Source organism: Podarcis cretensis (assembly GCF_951804945.1).
Source record: "Podarcis cretensis genome assembly, chromosome: 7".
NCBI lineage: Eukaryota > Metazoa > Chordata > Lepidosauria > Squamata > Lacertidae > Podarcis > Podarcis cretensis.
Genome location: NC_137176.1, coordinates 63508537 through 63524220, shown reverse-complemented (window position 1 = coordinate 63524220; position 15684 = coordinate 63508537). Strand labels below are relative to the sequence as shown.

Here is a 15684-nt window from a genome sequence, read left to right as displayed (position 1 = left end):
ATCTGAAAGTTGACAGCTATGGGCTGAACCCTGTTAGGGACAAACCCCACTTGGCACAGGAGTATGTCTGTTCTCTCTCTCACACACGTGTGTGCTCTCTCTCCCTCTCCCTCCCACACACATAGAGCCCCGCACCGTTACTCTTGCGCCCCCTTAGAGAGGCACCCCCAAAGGAAACGCAGCCAGTCCCCGCCGCCGCGCGCCCTCCCCTCTCCTCCCACACACCTGCCGCGCACCTTTCCGCCGCGCGGGCCAGGCGGGGCGAGAGCCGCTGGTCAGGTGGCTCCGGCTGCCTGCCTGGCTGACGTGGACGCCAAGAGGAACCCGCCCTATATGAGGCGCGGGCGGGCGCGTCGAGTGCGGCGGAGCGAGGAGGTCGGACGGGGCGGGCGGCGACGAGCCGGCTGCTCTGCTGCTGCTGCTGCTGCTGCTGCTGCGCGTCCCCTCGACGTTTCCCCTCCTCCTCCCCGCTTGCTCCCTCTTGGCACGCCCCGAAGAGGAAAACGCGCCCGCGAGAGAGAGCGTCCGGAGGGCGATGGCTGCCGAAATGCACCCCAACAGCGAGCAAGGTAAGGGAAGCGGGAAAGCGAGAGGGCGCTTCCTCCCTCGCGGGGGGCGGGGACGGGCATTGTTCGGGCCTCGCTCCGACCGGCTTTCTTTCCGCCGCGCCCCCCTTTCCTGTTCAACCGCCCCCACCTCCCTCGCTAGCAGTTTTTGCGCTTTTCGCGCGCGGGCTCCCCTTCTCTGTTCGGGGAGGCGCGGCGCTTAACTCCGGCTGGGCGTGGGAGAGAGACGAGCAACTGCTCTTGGCCCTCGCCGTGCGTGCAAAAAGGAAAAATAGGGGGTGTAAAAGTGCACGTTGTTTTTTGGGGGGAGGGTGGGCGTGTCGCTCGGGTTGGGGCTCCCCCGCCAAGCCGCCCCCCTCGCAGCTCCGCTGGAGGCCTCTCTCTCTCTCTCTCTCTCTCTCTCTCTCCCCGCGGGTCGGCTCCGCCCTTCGCTCTCCTGCCTCGCAGCACGAGCCCAAAGAGAGTCCCTAGTGGAAAAGAGGAGCGAAGAAGGCGGCAGCTCGCCTCGCAGCCCCTCTGGACCTTTCCGGGGGGGGGGGGGCGGCGGGCGTCGAAGCACTCGGCCACCCCGTGCTTATCTGGCTCGCTTCCTTCGGCGGCGGCGGCTGCTTCTTCTTCCCCCTCCTCCTGCTTGTTGCATCCGGAGGCGGGAACTGGCTGGCTTGGAGATTTCTATGGCTCCGTGAATGCAGCTGTCGAGCAGAGTCTTCCTGTCGGCGCAAGATGGGCTTGGATCTCGGGGGTGGCTGGGGGCGCCGTCGTCGTCAGTGTGGCTCTTGGCTATAGAAGGGCGCAGGAAGAGAGAGACCAGAAGTGGGACGACGACGACGACGACGACCTGTGGCTTTCCATATGTTGTTGGGTCACCACCACTCTAGCACCCCTTGATGTTGGCCTTGTTGGCTGGGGCTGATGGGAGTTGTGGGGCACCCCAGATATTGTTGGCCTGCCTATCTGAACAGCTTGGTTAGAGCGTGGCACTGATAACACCCAAAGTTGCAGGTTCAATCCCCGTAAGGGACAACTGCATATTATTGCATTGCAAGGGGTTGGAGTAGATGGTCCTTAGGGTCCCGTCTAACTCTTATGATTCTATGAAATCCCATCAGCCCCAACCAGCATGTCCAATGGTCGGGCCTAGTGTAGCCTCATCTGGAGGGCCACAGGCCCACTGCCACTGATCTAGGAACAGAGGTACAGTTCCTTCCAGGAGGCTGCTAGATGCCAAAATGGCATCTTGGAAGGCTTGTACCTAACCCTGTGTGGGCTGGAAGGGGGTCTTCTTTCCAGGCTTGAGTTGGGTGGTTTGAAAGGGTCTGAGGCAAATGGTGTGGGGACAAAGCAAAATGTTTCAGAGGAGACACTAGATTCCTTGCCTCTCCCACCCGTCATTTGTCGTCTTAGGCATTTGCAAGCCCATAACACACCCTTTCTGTTCTGCACCCTACATTAGGGTACTGAAGCCTTTAAATTTGTCTTGTGTGTATGTGCAAGTGAAAAAGAAAAGCAGAGAGATATTTTAGAGTATGTACCATTATTCATGTTCGGGTATTATGGTACATTTATTGCACTTTTACATTTATTGCTCTTTGAGAACAGAAAGCAACACAACACCCACCCTGAGTTTCCATTTGTCTTTTTGTTCGCTTGTGGTCTGCCTGCTTTTCAGACACCCAAGGCTGAGCTCCTTGGATCTGCTGTAACAACGGTAGCCTAGGGTGTGTGACTGAGGAAGAGACAAATGCCTGGGAAAGCCTTTTTGAAGTTTTCCACTTGCTTCAGCTGACTTGAGCAGTTGTTTGTGGGCTGTGCTGAAGAAGGCAAAATACTCCTAGCACAGCAGGTGCCAAATGCCTCTGTGTGGCCAGCAGCAGCCACAGATCTTCTGGTGACCATGTGACTTGGCTTGTCCAGGGTAAAGCAAGAGAGCGCTGATTTCTTCCTGCATCTCAGAGAGGTGGCTAGGGCCTCATTTTGTGTTTGTGCAGGAGAGACAGACTGCCCCACTAAGTTCTCTGGTTTGTTTTAGGTATTGGGATCTTCTGAAAGGAAGTAGTAGTCCGTCACTTTATGGCAGGCATTAGAGCCCCAGAGAGCACGAAATTATCACTGCTTCAGAGTATCTTCAAAGCTCAGCATGGGCCGTGGAAACCAAATAATGGCTAACCACCAAGGTCACTGAAATAGTATCATTCAGTGAGACTGCAAAACAACTCTAGTTCAAGGTCTTACAGTCCTCTTCCATGCTTTATATAACTTTATATAACACTCGCAATTTCCTTTTAGATTGTCTGTTACATTTGTGTTTCTTTTCTTTACATTTCATTTTTTTCAAATGTAAGCTGCTTTATTTTTATAGGAAGATGGGTAGAAATGAATAATGCATTAAAATGGATCAGGGTGCAGACCTCCTAATGAATGAAGTTGGTGGCAAAGTGCCCATTTCTAAGGAGCAGGATTGTGATATTTGGTATTTCAATGAGGCTTGCTCAGATTTTAGTTTTATAGCCTATATGTGAAAGATATTTAGTCAGCAAAGTTGAGCAGTTGAACACCAAGGGTCACATTAAAAACATCTAATAAGCTGGACTGGTGCAGCTGAGTGGGATGTTTATGCTCGATCCACATTAGCATGAACTAGGAGGGTGCATGGCTTGCGTAGCTGCTAGAGCAGTTACAACATCCCAGATGAAGCTTATGAGGTTATTATAGGTCCAAAATGACAGCTGTTGAAAGTTATTTTTGGGTGGTATAGAAAATTCCCAGAATGATGTTTTTCAAATGGAACTATAAATTTTGTTCATTTACAGTCCCTCGTGATAATAACCAATGCTGCTACGTGTTTAAAATTTAGTAGGTCTTAGAGCTGGAAAGCTAAATTTGCCTGTCTCTTCCATTATTTTCTCAGTCATTACAATGAACTCCTGAAAACTGGTCCCTAACCTTCAAAAAGAAAAGAAGAAAGTCAGTACATTATAACAGGGGTCGGCAAGGTTTACCTTGCCTGGGCCAGTTTACTCCAGTGGAGATCCCTCCGCAGGCCGGATTGTGTCCGTGTGTGTGTGTGCGCGCCCGTGATTTCCAGTGTCTGCGCAGACGCGATTTCCAGTGCCATGGAAGTGAGTCCCCGTGCCGCACTGTGCCGGTTTAGCGCAGTGCGTGGGGACTCATTGAGCGGGTGGCTTGGTTCGGGGGTGGCTCATGGGCCAGTTAAACGACCCCCATGGGCTTGTGGCCCATGGGCTTTAGGTTGCCTACCCCTGCATTATAATCTGCATAAAGCAGGCCTCCCCATTTGTCCTGCCAGACCATTTTGGGCAAGCCACCTGCCAGTACAGTGGACCTCACATTTATGATGTCAGATGTAAAGCAAGTAAAAATCTGGCCTTGCTGAAATGGAGTTTGCAGGTCACCGCTGATCAGCTGATTGTTGGGTTTTACTAGGCCCCTTGCAAACCCTTTTGCCAAGACTCCTGCAGGCAAGAGAAGTTCACCTGACATTGTGATATCAGGCAATTAACAGGTGGGTACCTCTGTTCACTTACAAAGCTTGGCTTGTGAGGGTTGGTGAAAATATCTGCTGGCCAGATCTGATTCTCCACCCTAGCCTAAAGTGTCAGATGTAGCTCATAAGCTTTCTACATTGCCTGTTTTAGCTGTGGCGCATGACTAGGCCAAACCCTAGGTTGTGGTCTTTTTCACACGTTGTGTAGAGATAACAGCTATGGCCCTGTGTCACACGTTGTGTAGAGATAACAGCTATGGCCCTGTGTCACTAGACTATTTGGTTGTCCAAGCACAGTGCCATTTGCTTGACCTGGAAATACCTTGAGCTATAAGGCTGAGCAATTTTAGTGTAGGAAACGTAAAATCACGCCAGTGTACTATAGTCCTGTGTATCTCAAAGTAAACATGCTTAGGATTGCTCTGTATTTATTTTGTCATATGAAATGACCACTATTCGCATAATTTCAAAAGTGGCTGATCTAACAATACATGGAAGTTAACTGTTGTCAAAAGACAGTTCCACATTTAGAGTTTCCCGTTCTTTTACTAAAAGGTCAATAACAGTGGGGAGGCGCAGGGGAGAATTTAGATAGTGACCATGGCACTGGGGAAGGACTGCCAGATTATGTTTACCATTTTCCAGGTGAAAATTGAACTCCCTTCCCCCACAAGCTATGTGCTCAGTAAGCAAAGTAGACTGTTCTCCTACAGATGACTGTTTTCATCCTGTGGGCAAACAGCTCTGAGGGTCCACATTTAATTGGGGGAAATGGTATGTAGGAAGAAAGAGTTTAACCTCCTTCCCCAGTGCCAAGAATTATTTTGGGCTACTGTTAGTGCTTTAAAGCACATGCACACACACAGAGAAAATCCTATTTGTGTATTTCTTACATCACATCTTGTTTGGCCCTCATGCGTTCAGTCACATCTGAGTAGCCAATATTTACTAGGAATATTTTTCATAACATGGAATGTGGCTACTAACAGTTCTAATGGTCAGGTCTAAAGTGGGTATTACTTCAGCTGCTTATCTTCAATTTGTATTGCTGTTTCTGCCAGTTCTGCTATCAAGGGTAGGTGATCAAGTGTCAATCCGATCCGTGGATATCAGCAGTGCTCCCTCGTCCTTTTGATGCCGTTTCAGCGTTTCTGAAGAGTTCATGCCTGCTGAGCTATTTCTGCTGACTTCTGCAGAGCAGCTGAATCGAGTACAGTTTTCTGTTTGTGGCTGGGATTCAGACAGAACTGACGGCAAGGAATATAACTTGCAAAATGGCCATGTTTAAGTTATTGGGAAGATTGCACTTAGAAGGCACAAGTGTTGACCCGTGACATATGGCAGAAAAGTTTCCACGGAAGAATGTAGCAATGGAAAAGTTTACACTTCTAGGAATTTTCCACTACTATATATTTCTGTGGAAAATATTTCATTTTTAAGAAATGCATTTTGTGATAAGCTAGTTAGTATAGTGTGTGGCTGGTATTTTGTTAAAGCTAAAATTGTTTAAATGCCCTGGGATTCTTTCAAATGAAAGGTGGTTTAGAAGTGAAATAAACAAATGAAGTCAAAGTTATAAGTAACTTTACTTCAGATAACTAGCACTAGGAAGCACATATATTTATGTGCCCCAGTTCTTGAGGAATGCTAAGATTAGTATGTTAACAACTCTCAATTTCTCTTAAAATATAAGCAATGCAAGGGAAACAACAAGCTGTTGAATTGTATCTTAAAATATCTACAAGTATTTCCAATAAAAATGTCTAAATAAATATTTGAATTTCTTTGAATATAATATTTAAACCATACTAAGTGTGCTTTATTTACAGCACCCTCTCCAATAGCATGTTGGTTCCCTCTTACTTGCCTTTTCTCTCTACCCTTAAAAACCCTGAAATGTTGTAGTCTTTCCTCATACGGAGGTTTTAGCTCCATAAACACGTGGCTGGAACTTTTTCCAGCTCTGCAATAACCTTTCTGAGGTGCCATATATTTCTAAAATGACATTCATTATGATATTGGCAGTTTTATTTTCAATCCCTTTTCCAATGATCCCTGACATGGAATGTACCTTTTTCACAGCTGCTGCACGCTAGTTTGCCATGACTCCCAATTTGAATGCTAGCAGTTCAAACATCATAAATATAAAGTTAAGAGTTTTCGTCCCAGTGTGCTGACACTTGCTGACATTGGGTCATCTTTGCCATTTTGATGTCAGAGCCCAGTTTGGAAAGAGTCTTTTGGAGCTTCGTGCAATCCTTTGTTTTAACCACCCTGAACAATTTGGCATTAGGAAGCTTGCCCACTTCACTGATCACCTCTAGCTCTAGATAACTTATGGACAAGTTTTAAAAACTCAGATTCACTAAACCATTGAGCACCTCACCTCTTACATCCCCACAGAGTCAGATGGGTGGCATATAAATAATAAATTTTTGTGAGAATTATCCATTTGTTTTTATTCTCCGCTTTCTGCTCTTTACACATCCATAAGAGGACTTGTCCTTTTATCCCATGACTACTAAGCTTACTCATGAGTCTTTGATGAGGGGCTTAATAAAAAGCTTGTTTGGAAGTCTTAGACTGCAATCCTCACCATGCCTACTCAGAAGTAAGACCCATTGAATTCATTGGGAATCATTCCCATGTAGGTTTGGTTCAGATTGCAGTTTATAGTACACAGGGTTGACTGGATCATCTCTAAATACTTGTTGACTCTCTGAGAACTCTGAAAAGTTAATTAGTGCTGGTTCTTCTGCAAGATTCATTCTTCTTTATGCTTAGTAATTCTGTTTTTAATACCACTTAAGCTTACTGGCCTGTAATTTCATGGATCTCTCTAACAAAATGGGTGTTGCAGTGAATACTTTTTAGTCCTTTGCTATAGAAGCTGATCTTTGGAGAACAAAAATGGTCTCTTGACACATCTGATAGTTCAGGCAACAATGTCTTCTGTTGTGAAGGATGCAGATAATTCATTCAGCTTTTCTGCAAACGCCTTCCCCGCTTGTAGCAAACATTTTACTTTTTTGTAGTTGGTGATGCATAAAAAGCTCCCAACAATACCAATGGGAGGTTTGTGTGTTTTTAAAGCTACTACTATTTGTGACACTGGGGAGAGACTTATTCAGGGCCACAGCAGGGTTGAATGTTTGAACATCTCTCTCTATGTGGGTCCAATCTGGATCAAGGCCCTGTGCTTGTTTTCAATTTTTAAGAATTCTGACACCAATTCAAGTGACACAGTTAAAAGGAATGTGTAGAACATGCTTGTTTCTATTCATATTGTCATGTCTAGAATTAAGAGTATCGTGTACAGTATTATTGCCATTTGGATGGCCACCTGTCATGGCTGCTTTAGCTGAGTTTCCTGCATTGCAGAGGGTTGGACTAGATGACCCTTGGGGTCCCTTCCAACTCTACAATTCTATGATTCTATCTCAGGGATGACTAATCTGTGACCTTCTAATATGTGTTGGGCTTCAACTCCCATCAGCTTTAGCTGGCATGGCCAATATTCAGCGTAATTTCTGCCATGCTTTAGAGACATTCTGGACCTATTCAGCATGCATAAGTAATGACTCTGTGGGTGTACATGGTCATTCCTGGTGCATCCCCTCTGCTGATGAAAATTATGCAAAAGTGACAGTTTTATTGTATTCTTGGCAACTGTGCAGAATCAGCTTCAGTTAGAATGAAGTGTTAAACGTTTCATAACATTGCCAATTCTCTTTCCTAGGGTTTATTATAGTACCTTCAGACAATGTTCCAAAAATATGTTTGAAGTGGGAAGACCAGTGCTAGGGGAGGTTTGCCTGTCAGCAAAGCCTTTTCAGTATTTTTGGCATAGAGGGAGATAAGATAAACTTTATGCAGGACAAATGAGTGTTTAGACTCCCATTTGACACTTTAAATGGTTTGGAAATACTTTCCCTAACTTTGCCAATATGCATTGAGCAAGTCATCTTTTTTTAGCTTGTGTAACAGCCTGGTCTAAAACTTGCCATTTTGTCTGCATAATTAGGACCTGCTATCCTTCACATCAACACCCACTTGCCACTGGTATTGCATTTCCCTTTAATTATGCACCATCATTTGAGTAATAAGGAATAATGCACCTCTACAATACCCTGCACAAGAGACAGCAGTCCATGAAAACCAGCAGAAACAAGGAAGAGTAAGGAAAAGGCATAGATGCAGATCAGTGCGTCAGATTGTTAGACCAAAGTCTCCCTACAAATTATCAGTGCAAGCTATGGGCTTCCTAGAATTTTGACCCTGAATTCCTAGTTAAGGATTCCAAACCTGTTCAAAGGGCCATGTGCTAATTTTTTGTACAAAATATTGGGGGGGGGGGCACTGCCAATAGACCTTCATTATGTATTGCCTGAATCTGCACAATGATAGGAAAAGGGGAGCTACCAACAGGGAATGAACAAATTATTCTCCCATTCCTAGGAATGCGGATATGGGCAGTGCAGGAGTTTTGTTTCTGTTTGAGGCCACTGGAGTTTCAGCAAACTATAAAGTTTGGGCAACTACCCACGTTTTCAAGGGAGAAACCAAACTATCAAAACTCTTTGTTTTCCTCTTCTGAGACAGTGTTGTTTTCAGAATACAACAATCTGACTAGGCAGTAGGTGCTTTCTGGGGCTCATGTATCTTTACATTCTCAACTAATTTTGACAAATGATTTAGCAAAATTGAGCAGATTCCCTCTGAAGAGGGGAGGATGTCTGAAACCACTTGTGGAAAAAGCAAACAAGACTTGCAGTGCCTGAGCAGCTCTAAAATACGAAATGGGCAGGCCCTGGGCTTAGTTTGTCTTACGTGGCCCAAGGTGTGAGTGCACGTCCACCTACTATTAATTTGAACTGCACATTTCCTTGTATGTGTCCTGGTAATCCAATTGCATTAAAGGCATAGTTTAATCTGGATATAGGTGCCAGAGCAAGCTTTACTTGCAAGTAGGGCTTCCAAGATTGATACTTGTATTATAGTAAGAACTTTCAGCATTTTCATGCATCCTAGTGAGGAAAGAGTGCTGTACAGTGGTACCTTGGGTTACATATCCCTCTGGATATGTAATCTTCAGGTTGCAAATGTGGCAAACCCAGAAGTGTATATTCCAGGTTTCGCCGTGTGCGCATGTGCAGAAGCGACCTGCACGCATGCGGAGAAACGCTCAATAGTGCCGCACATGCTCGCAGAAGGGCGCCTCTGGTTACGGACTTTTTGGGATATGGCCGGGCCTCTGCAACGGATCCCGTCCGTAACCAGAGGTTCCACTGTACTGTATTACAGCCTTTTAAAACAAGCCCACAAGGGCTATTGATATGCAGTTTTAACTGACCACAGAGGAGGGCAAGCTCCCTTCTCCACAGCCAGCATAGAAGCACAGACTGCTGACCTCTTTGCAGGCAAGTACCCAAAAAGAGAGTCTTCTATCAAGCAGATTGACATTACTGGTCCATACACTTATCAGCATAGAATTCTGTGCACTATGACGGCCAGGTGAGTTGTTAACCACGAGTTAAAATGCAAATCTGCCATACTGTTCTGGGTGCACAAGCACCAGTGTGGAGTCAGTCAGTGTTGGATTATGACCTGGGAGACCAGGGCCCCAATCCCCACTCAGCCAAGAAGCTTACCGGGTGACCTTGGGCCAGTCACTATCTCTCAGCCCAACCCTCACAGAGTTTGTTGTGAATATAGAGTAGGGAGGAAGACAACCATGTACACAACCTTCAGCTCCTTGGAGGAAAAAGTGGAGTATAAATCTAATAAATAAATAATAAAACAAAGTGGAGTCACCGAGTACCAAACACATGCTTACTTTATTAGAACAGCACCTTAAAAGCACAGTAAGTAATTCTAATGCGCCTTATGATCTAAAGTACATAGGATAGCTAATTTAGCATCAGGGAGTCAAGTCTATGGATCAGTTGGGAATAAACTCTTAATATCTGTGATGCAATGCTATTTGCAGCTCCCAGTTTCACAGTACCAGCCTTTTGACCTGGTACGGTTAATGCAAACGTGGATTTGTCAAGGCTGTTCTCGTGACAGTTTTCTTTAAGCACACTTTTTTTTAAAGCAGTGTTTACTGACGTAGAAATCAACCTCTTATGTCTAGCTTTAATGTCTTTGCAAAAACCTGAGGACTTTGTGGGCTCTTTCACAACACTGACAAAAGCCGGACAATACCAATAATGCTATGTGTAAACTTCCTCTTGTCGCACCTGTTGCTTAATGTCTGCCCTTCAGTGCAGGTGAAAACCAGGTTTCAACTAAATGGGTTGAATTGCAACTACATGGAGATTTCTGGGTGCTGGGGTGGCGATGGACATCTCCATCGAGCCAGGTGACTCACTCTCAGCAAGAGATGCACATCTTCTGCTTCTGCGCCGCCCCGCAAATCATGGACTGGGCATTTTAGTCCTCCATCATCACGTCAAGGAAAATAAGTGCAGGGCTGAGTACAGGTACATTTTACTGTGCTGCCGCGTTTTCACAGGCTACCTAGGTGGAATTCACAGGCCACAATTAAGAAACCTCTGCCTTGGTCCATAGTTAATACTTTATCCATTTCTCCTCCTTGCCTACTGAAACAAGTGAATTGTTGTAAGATCCAGCAAGGTAGTTGAGATCATAGAATCACAGAATTGTAGCGTTGGAAGGGATCCTGAGGGTCATTTTTAGTCCAATCCCCTGGCGAATAGACATTCTGTTGTGGCGACTGTAACCTAGGTTTCAGGGGCCATTTCATGCCTAGCTTATATAGCTATGTGTTTCTAACACTTTATACAGTATTCTGAAATGAATCGCTTCGTAAAAGTACAGTTCAGAGGAAGTTACTAACTTCATACTCATGACAGCTGGCGAAACAAAACTAGCTTTTAGTAGTTGTGATTAGTATCTCATGACTGTCTTGCTCGATTTCATGCAACAGCCTTACTGTACGTTAAAATCCATTCTGTTTCAAAATATAAATGGGGCAATCTAGAAAACATAGGCTTTCCTGTCAGAAGGATTTAATTCTAGTGGTCCTGGGCTGGAGTGTATCTCTTGGATCGAGAAATGACATAGTTCACGTGGAAGTGCTTTATCTGAACATGAGTGCATGTGGCTAATTTGTGACACCTTGGTCTTTCCATGGTGCAGAGGAGAGCCACTGTGGTTTAACCATAGAGTGGATTATGACTTTCAGATGGACAGGGTTTGAATCTACACTTGGCCATGGAGCTCACTGAGTGGCCTTGGGTCAGTTACTATCTCTCAGCCTTAACCTACCTCCCATGGTGGTGGGCAGCGGGAGAACCTTGAGCTACTTGGAGGAAAAGGCACTCTGTATATGTAATAAATAAATAAAATGCCAGCAGTTGAATAGACTCTTGACATTGTAATAATTGACAGTCTTATTGATCTTGGGGTGTTAAAAGCCATACTGAGTCTAGAGAATGAAGAATAACATTAAAGGGCATTATTTCACGTAGTGCAGAAGGTATTCTCCCCGCCCTCCGAAGAAATCCAGGGCCACATTTTCTCAAAGGGATCCATTTGTTTGCTTTTGGAGCAGGGCAAGAGCCACTCCTCTCTGTTTCTCATCTGTCACTAGGGCTATCAGAAGGCCTTGCTTCCCATTCTGCCCTGCATTCATTACACACAGCAGTGTTTCCATTCTGCTGCAGTTTGTCTCCCACCAGAAACTCAAGTTGTCTCACTGCCTGTTGCGGCAAAATTATTGTCTTTATGTTATCCCATCTTACTCATTTCTGTGCAAAGGAAACACAAGTATCATTTGCAGACTGGAGGCAGCTGTTGGCTGCTGTGGGAAGTAGGACCCTCCAAGAAAGCTTGTATAGATAACGCTGCATTAAGTTAAAATTTGTTTTGCCATATCCATGTCCTTGTAAACTAGCAAACAAAACTAGTGTGGAAAACAAGGGTTGAATAGACACAAGTCTAGAAATCCAAGTAGCTTTGTATATATGTTTGTTTTGGTGCACGGTTTTTTGTATGCAGTTTTCCATGTAAATATTCATCCAAACACCCCCCCCCCCAAAAAAAAGCATACAGACACAACAGAATGTCAGTAGGGGGAGCTCTTTTACTTTATTTATATGGCTGTATGGTATTCTGTATAAAAATGCAGAATGTGTAGAATGCTTACACTCAAGTGTTTAAAGTTTGTAGAAAATTATGTTTGTGCAATTTCTGTGTAAGTGGATGTTTGCTAAAGACATCTTAATAAATACTGGTGATTGTTTATGTGGTCTTAAATAAACAATAGAAACGTCAATATAGGAAGTAATTTCCTGGGTAAAATTGATTTAAAAGTTTGCATATTTTAGAAAGGCACTAGATTCTTAAGACTAGTTCTAGAGTTCCTCTGGTAGAGGTGAGATGGAAACTTGGCAGCTGTGTGCTTTATTGAGGGGGAAACCATGAACCTTTGTGATATCTGCAGATAAGCTACCTTGCAATTCTTTCTTCCTGAAAAACTAGCTGTCTGGGCAACTTGTGGATACTTCTCAGCTTCTGAACTGAAAGATCAGCCAAGAAAGCTATGAGGTATGGTTGTGCAACCCTTGTTTGCAATTATAAAAGCAACTGTTTGATAGCCCCACCCCATGGAACTGGCTTTCGCGTTCAGGTGAACAAATATTTGCACAATTGCACCTAACTTACCTGTGCAAGAGCGTGGGTGGAAGTGGCATCTGCATAGCATGCCATGTTTAGGAGATGGTAGAAGATTTCTCTTTGATTATTGACATATGGGCCAATTACTTGTTCTGCATGCACACATTTAACTGCACCCTGATAGGGCATTTCCTCCCTGATTTGGCAACCAATGAGATTGTACATATTGAGTTATCCTTACATTGACCTTACGTCCCTCAGATAACAGGGCAATATAAATAACTACCATTACACAGCACTGTTTTGTTGTATAGAGACTCCATTTTTGGAAACCGAAACCATATGCCGTGGGTGAAAACAGGATCCAGTCACTCTAGTCTTACTTGGGAGGGGGAGCAAAGTGAAAGGAGCGTTAACTTGCTCACAATTGTTCAGAATCTATTAGTGCTTTTCCCATGGTAGAACTGCTGTATCACATTATATAGTCCAAGGGTAACTGGTATTTAGCGGCATCTTCCAGTATTCAGGAAATATTGCTTCTTCAGTTATGCAATGGGCATAAAAGATTTAGGATGCTGGAGACAACCAAATGGCACCATACTCACCACCCCAAACCGGGATCACTTCTCTTTCTAAAGCTCAGAAATACAAAATGGATGTACATGCATGTAGCTAACACTGTATTTGTCTTGCTTAGATTGAGCGGACTAAAGGTGGAAAAGTAGTCTAGGAAACGGGGCATTGAGGTTCAGTTTATAATCACCCCCAAATTTACAGTGTTTTACAATATTTCTGTACCATTCCATAGCCAGGGTTCTCTTTCTGGCTTATAAAAACGTTACTGTGCTGTCTTAAGTACTGTATAAATAAATATTTAGCCATATATACTGAATTTGTATAACTTGACATTCTTAAAATGTGCTTTTAAATTGCCAAGTACATACTGTATTCTGTTTTCTGAAATTTCTGTTACGCACCACTTCACAAAACACCCATTGAAGTTTATAAATTTGTAAATGGATAGATACATTAAAAATAAAACATAGACGACTGAGAGTAAATTACTGAAACAGCTGCAGGCATTCATAAGTTGCAGAGGGAAAATCTTCAAACCTTTGAAACATTTCTCACAACCTTCTATCGCTTTGAAAACAGTGTTGGAAAACATATTAAATTGATTTTGATATTAGAGCTATTAACTTTTTTCCTGGTCTTGAAAGGCTGCCTGTAGTTGCACCCTAAGCAGGTTTTCACGCTTTGTCTTTCTGGATTCTCCATGGTGGGATATGCTCCAGCCTTCCGCACATCCTTGGAACTGAAGTGGACAGAGATTGCCCTGGCAGTTGTGCAATTCCGAAATTTAGAGGGAAGGATACGTGCTTGTTTATTTGCTGTATTGCTTGGGAGTTCCTCAGCTGTGCCATGACCCAGTGTTGCAAGGCTACGATTGTATGCACAGAGGCACAGCATAAGACTGGGAGTGTGGAAAGGGGTTTGGGTGACTGATGTTTTTGGCTGGTTGTCAAAATATACTTTGTTTTCTAAAAGGAGTCCTTGCAAATGATGATGACTGTCACAGCTGGAGCGTTATTCTTCAGTTGCTATATTCAAAACTTCTGTGCTGTTTCTTCACTCTAACTAAAGACCGGGTCCAGTTCCATAATAATATTTCATTTTGGACCTGATGTTACCAGACACTTCCTGGTCTTTATGGTTTCCTTGGAGTGAAATCTGCAGAGAAATAAATGGGCTTTAATGCCATTCCTAGGGCTGTAGTTAAGCACACAAAATAGGAAATGTTCCTTCAAATCTTTAATGAAAGCAAGGAATGCCAAGATCATGTCTTTCATAATCTAGTTTTATTTCTTTACTTGAAACACTTAAAACGTTAAAATCAATTCCTTTTCTCAAGTAATACAGTCTCCAAGCTACTTGAAAATGACATTTCAGAATCAAACTTTATAGCCCTTTGTAGAAGATAATCCTCTACTAGATAAAATCCTCTTAAATATATATTTTTTTATCTGAACACTCTCCCCCCCCCCCACAATAGTATGGAGTGCCCCAGCTTCTCTCCTTTCTATTCCATTTCAGCCTCTAAAACAAATTGGAACAGAGACGTCAGAGCTATAAGATGCAGTTTATGTAAGAATGATGCTTCTAGTTTCGTGGCTGGCTGCCAGATGGACACAGAGGCCAGCTTTGTGATGTATAAGCTAAAACAAGTTTATAATGCTACCTGCTTTTAAAAATAGCAGTCACTTCAAAGGCAAGAATCTGCTTTTAAACACATTAACAGTTCCCATAGCACAACCTCCACAATCGCTGGCTGTTCATGTTCATATACACATTGACTTGATCCAGGATGTTGACTTATTCTAGTTATCCTTTTGTCCATCGTGTCTCCCCCCAAAAGACATAGAGGACTTTTGGAAGAAGGAAGATCTCACATTCCACTGAGTGTGGAGTCACTGTGCCTCTGCTGCTGTCTCAAATGTTTGTATGTTCTAGTGGGGAGAGTATAATCTGAGCAAGCCCCTAGGTATAACTGTCTGGCAACAGCAGAATATCAGGAAAAGCTAGTCTTTTGAGCATTGAGAGGACGACGATGCAAACCTGCATTTCTAGTGCTGTAAAATGAGCACCTGCCCCTTCTTGCTCTTGAGAAGCAGTTGAATCCTGAGCTGAATTGGGCTGCTTCAGAAAGATTCAGGGCTCTTTTGATGGTAAGCAATTGTCCTCTGAGTTGCCTGAGGAAGATGCTGTTGCTCCCAAAGCCTTTGGCCTGCTTCATAACTGTCACTGTTTAAAATTGCTGCATTTCTCAAATTTAGCATCTAGGCATTGGCGGGGGGGGGGAGGGTAGTTTGTGACCAATGGGTCTAGCTTTCTGCCAGGAAATACCTTTACTAGGGCTCTGCTTTTTACTACTAGTTCTGATCCTTTTGGAAGGGATGTACCATAGGTGTC

At 44.1% G+C, this 15684-nt stretch overlaps 1 protein-coding gene across 3 annotated transcripts in view; it reads left to right on the top strand.

Annotated features, from left to right (window-relative positions):
* The first annotated feature begins 420 nt into the window (after positions 1-420).
* The window catches only part of TPD52 (tumor protein D52), a 35572-nt gene continuing 20308 nt past the window's right edge, over positions 421-15684 (top strand). For 2 of the 3 annotated variants that reach the window (XR_013840518.1, XM_079983211.1), the window contains exon 1: positions 421-569. Coding sequence is in view for 2 of the 3 variants with exons in the window: in XM_079983211.1 (XP_079839337.1) it covers positions 536-569 (34 nt within the window). In the remaining variant the exon portion in view is untranslated. The remainder of the gene's footprint in view (positions 570-15684) is intronic. The other variant, XM_079983212.1, reaches the window with a different exon arrangement.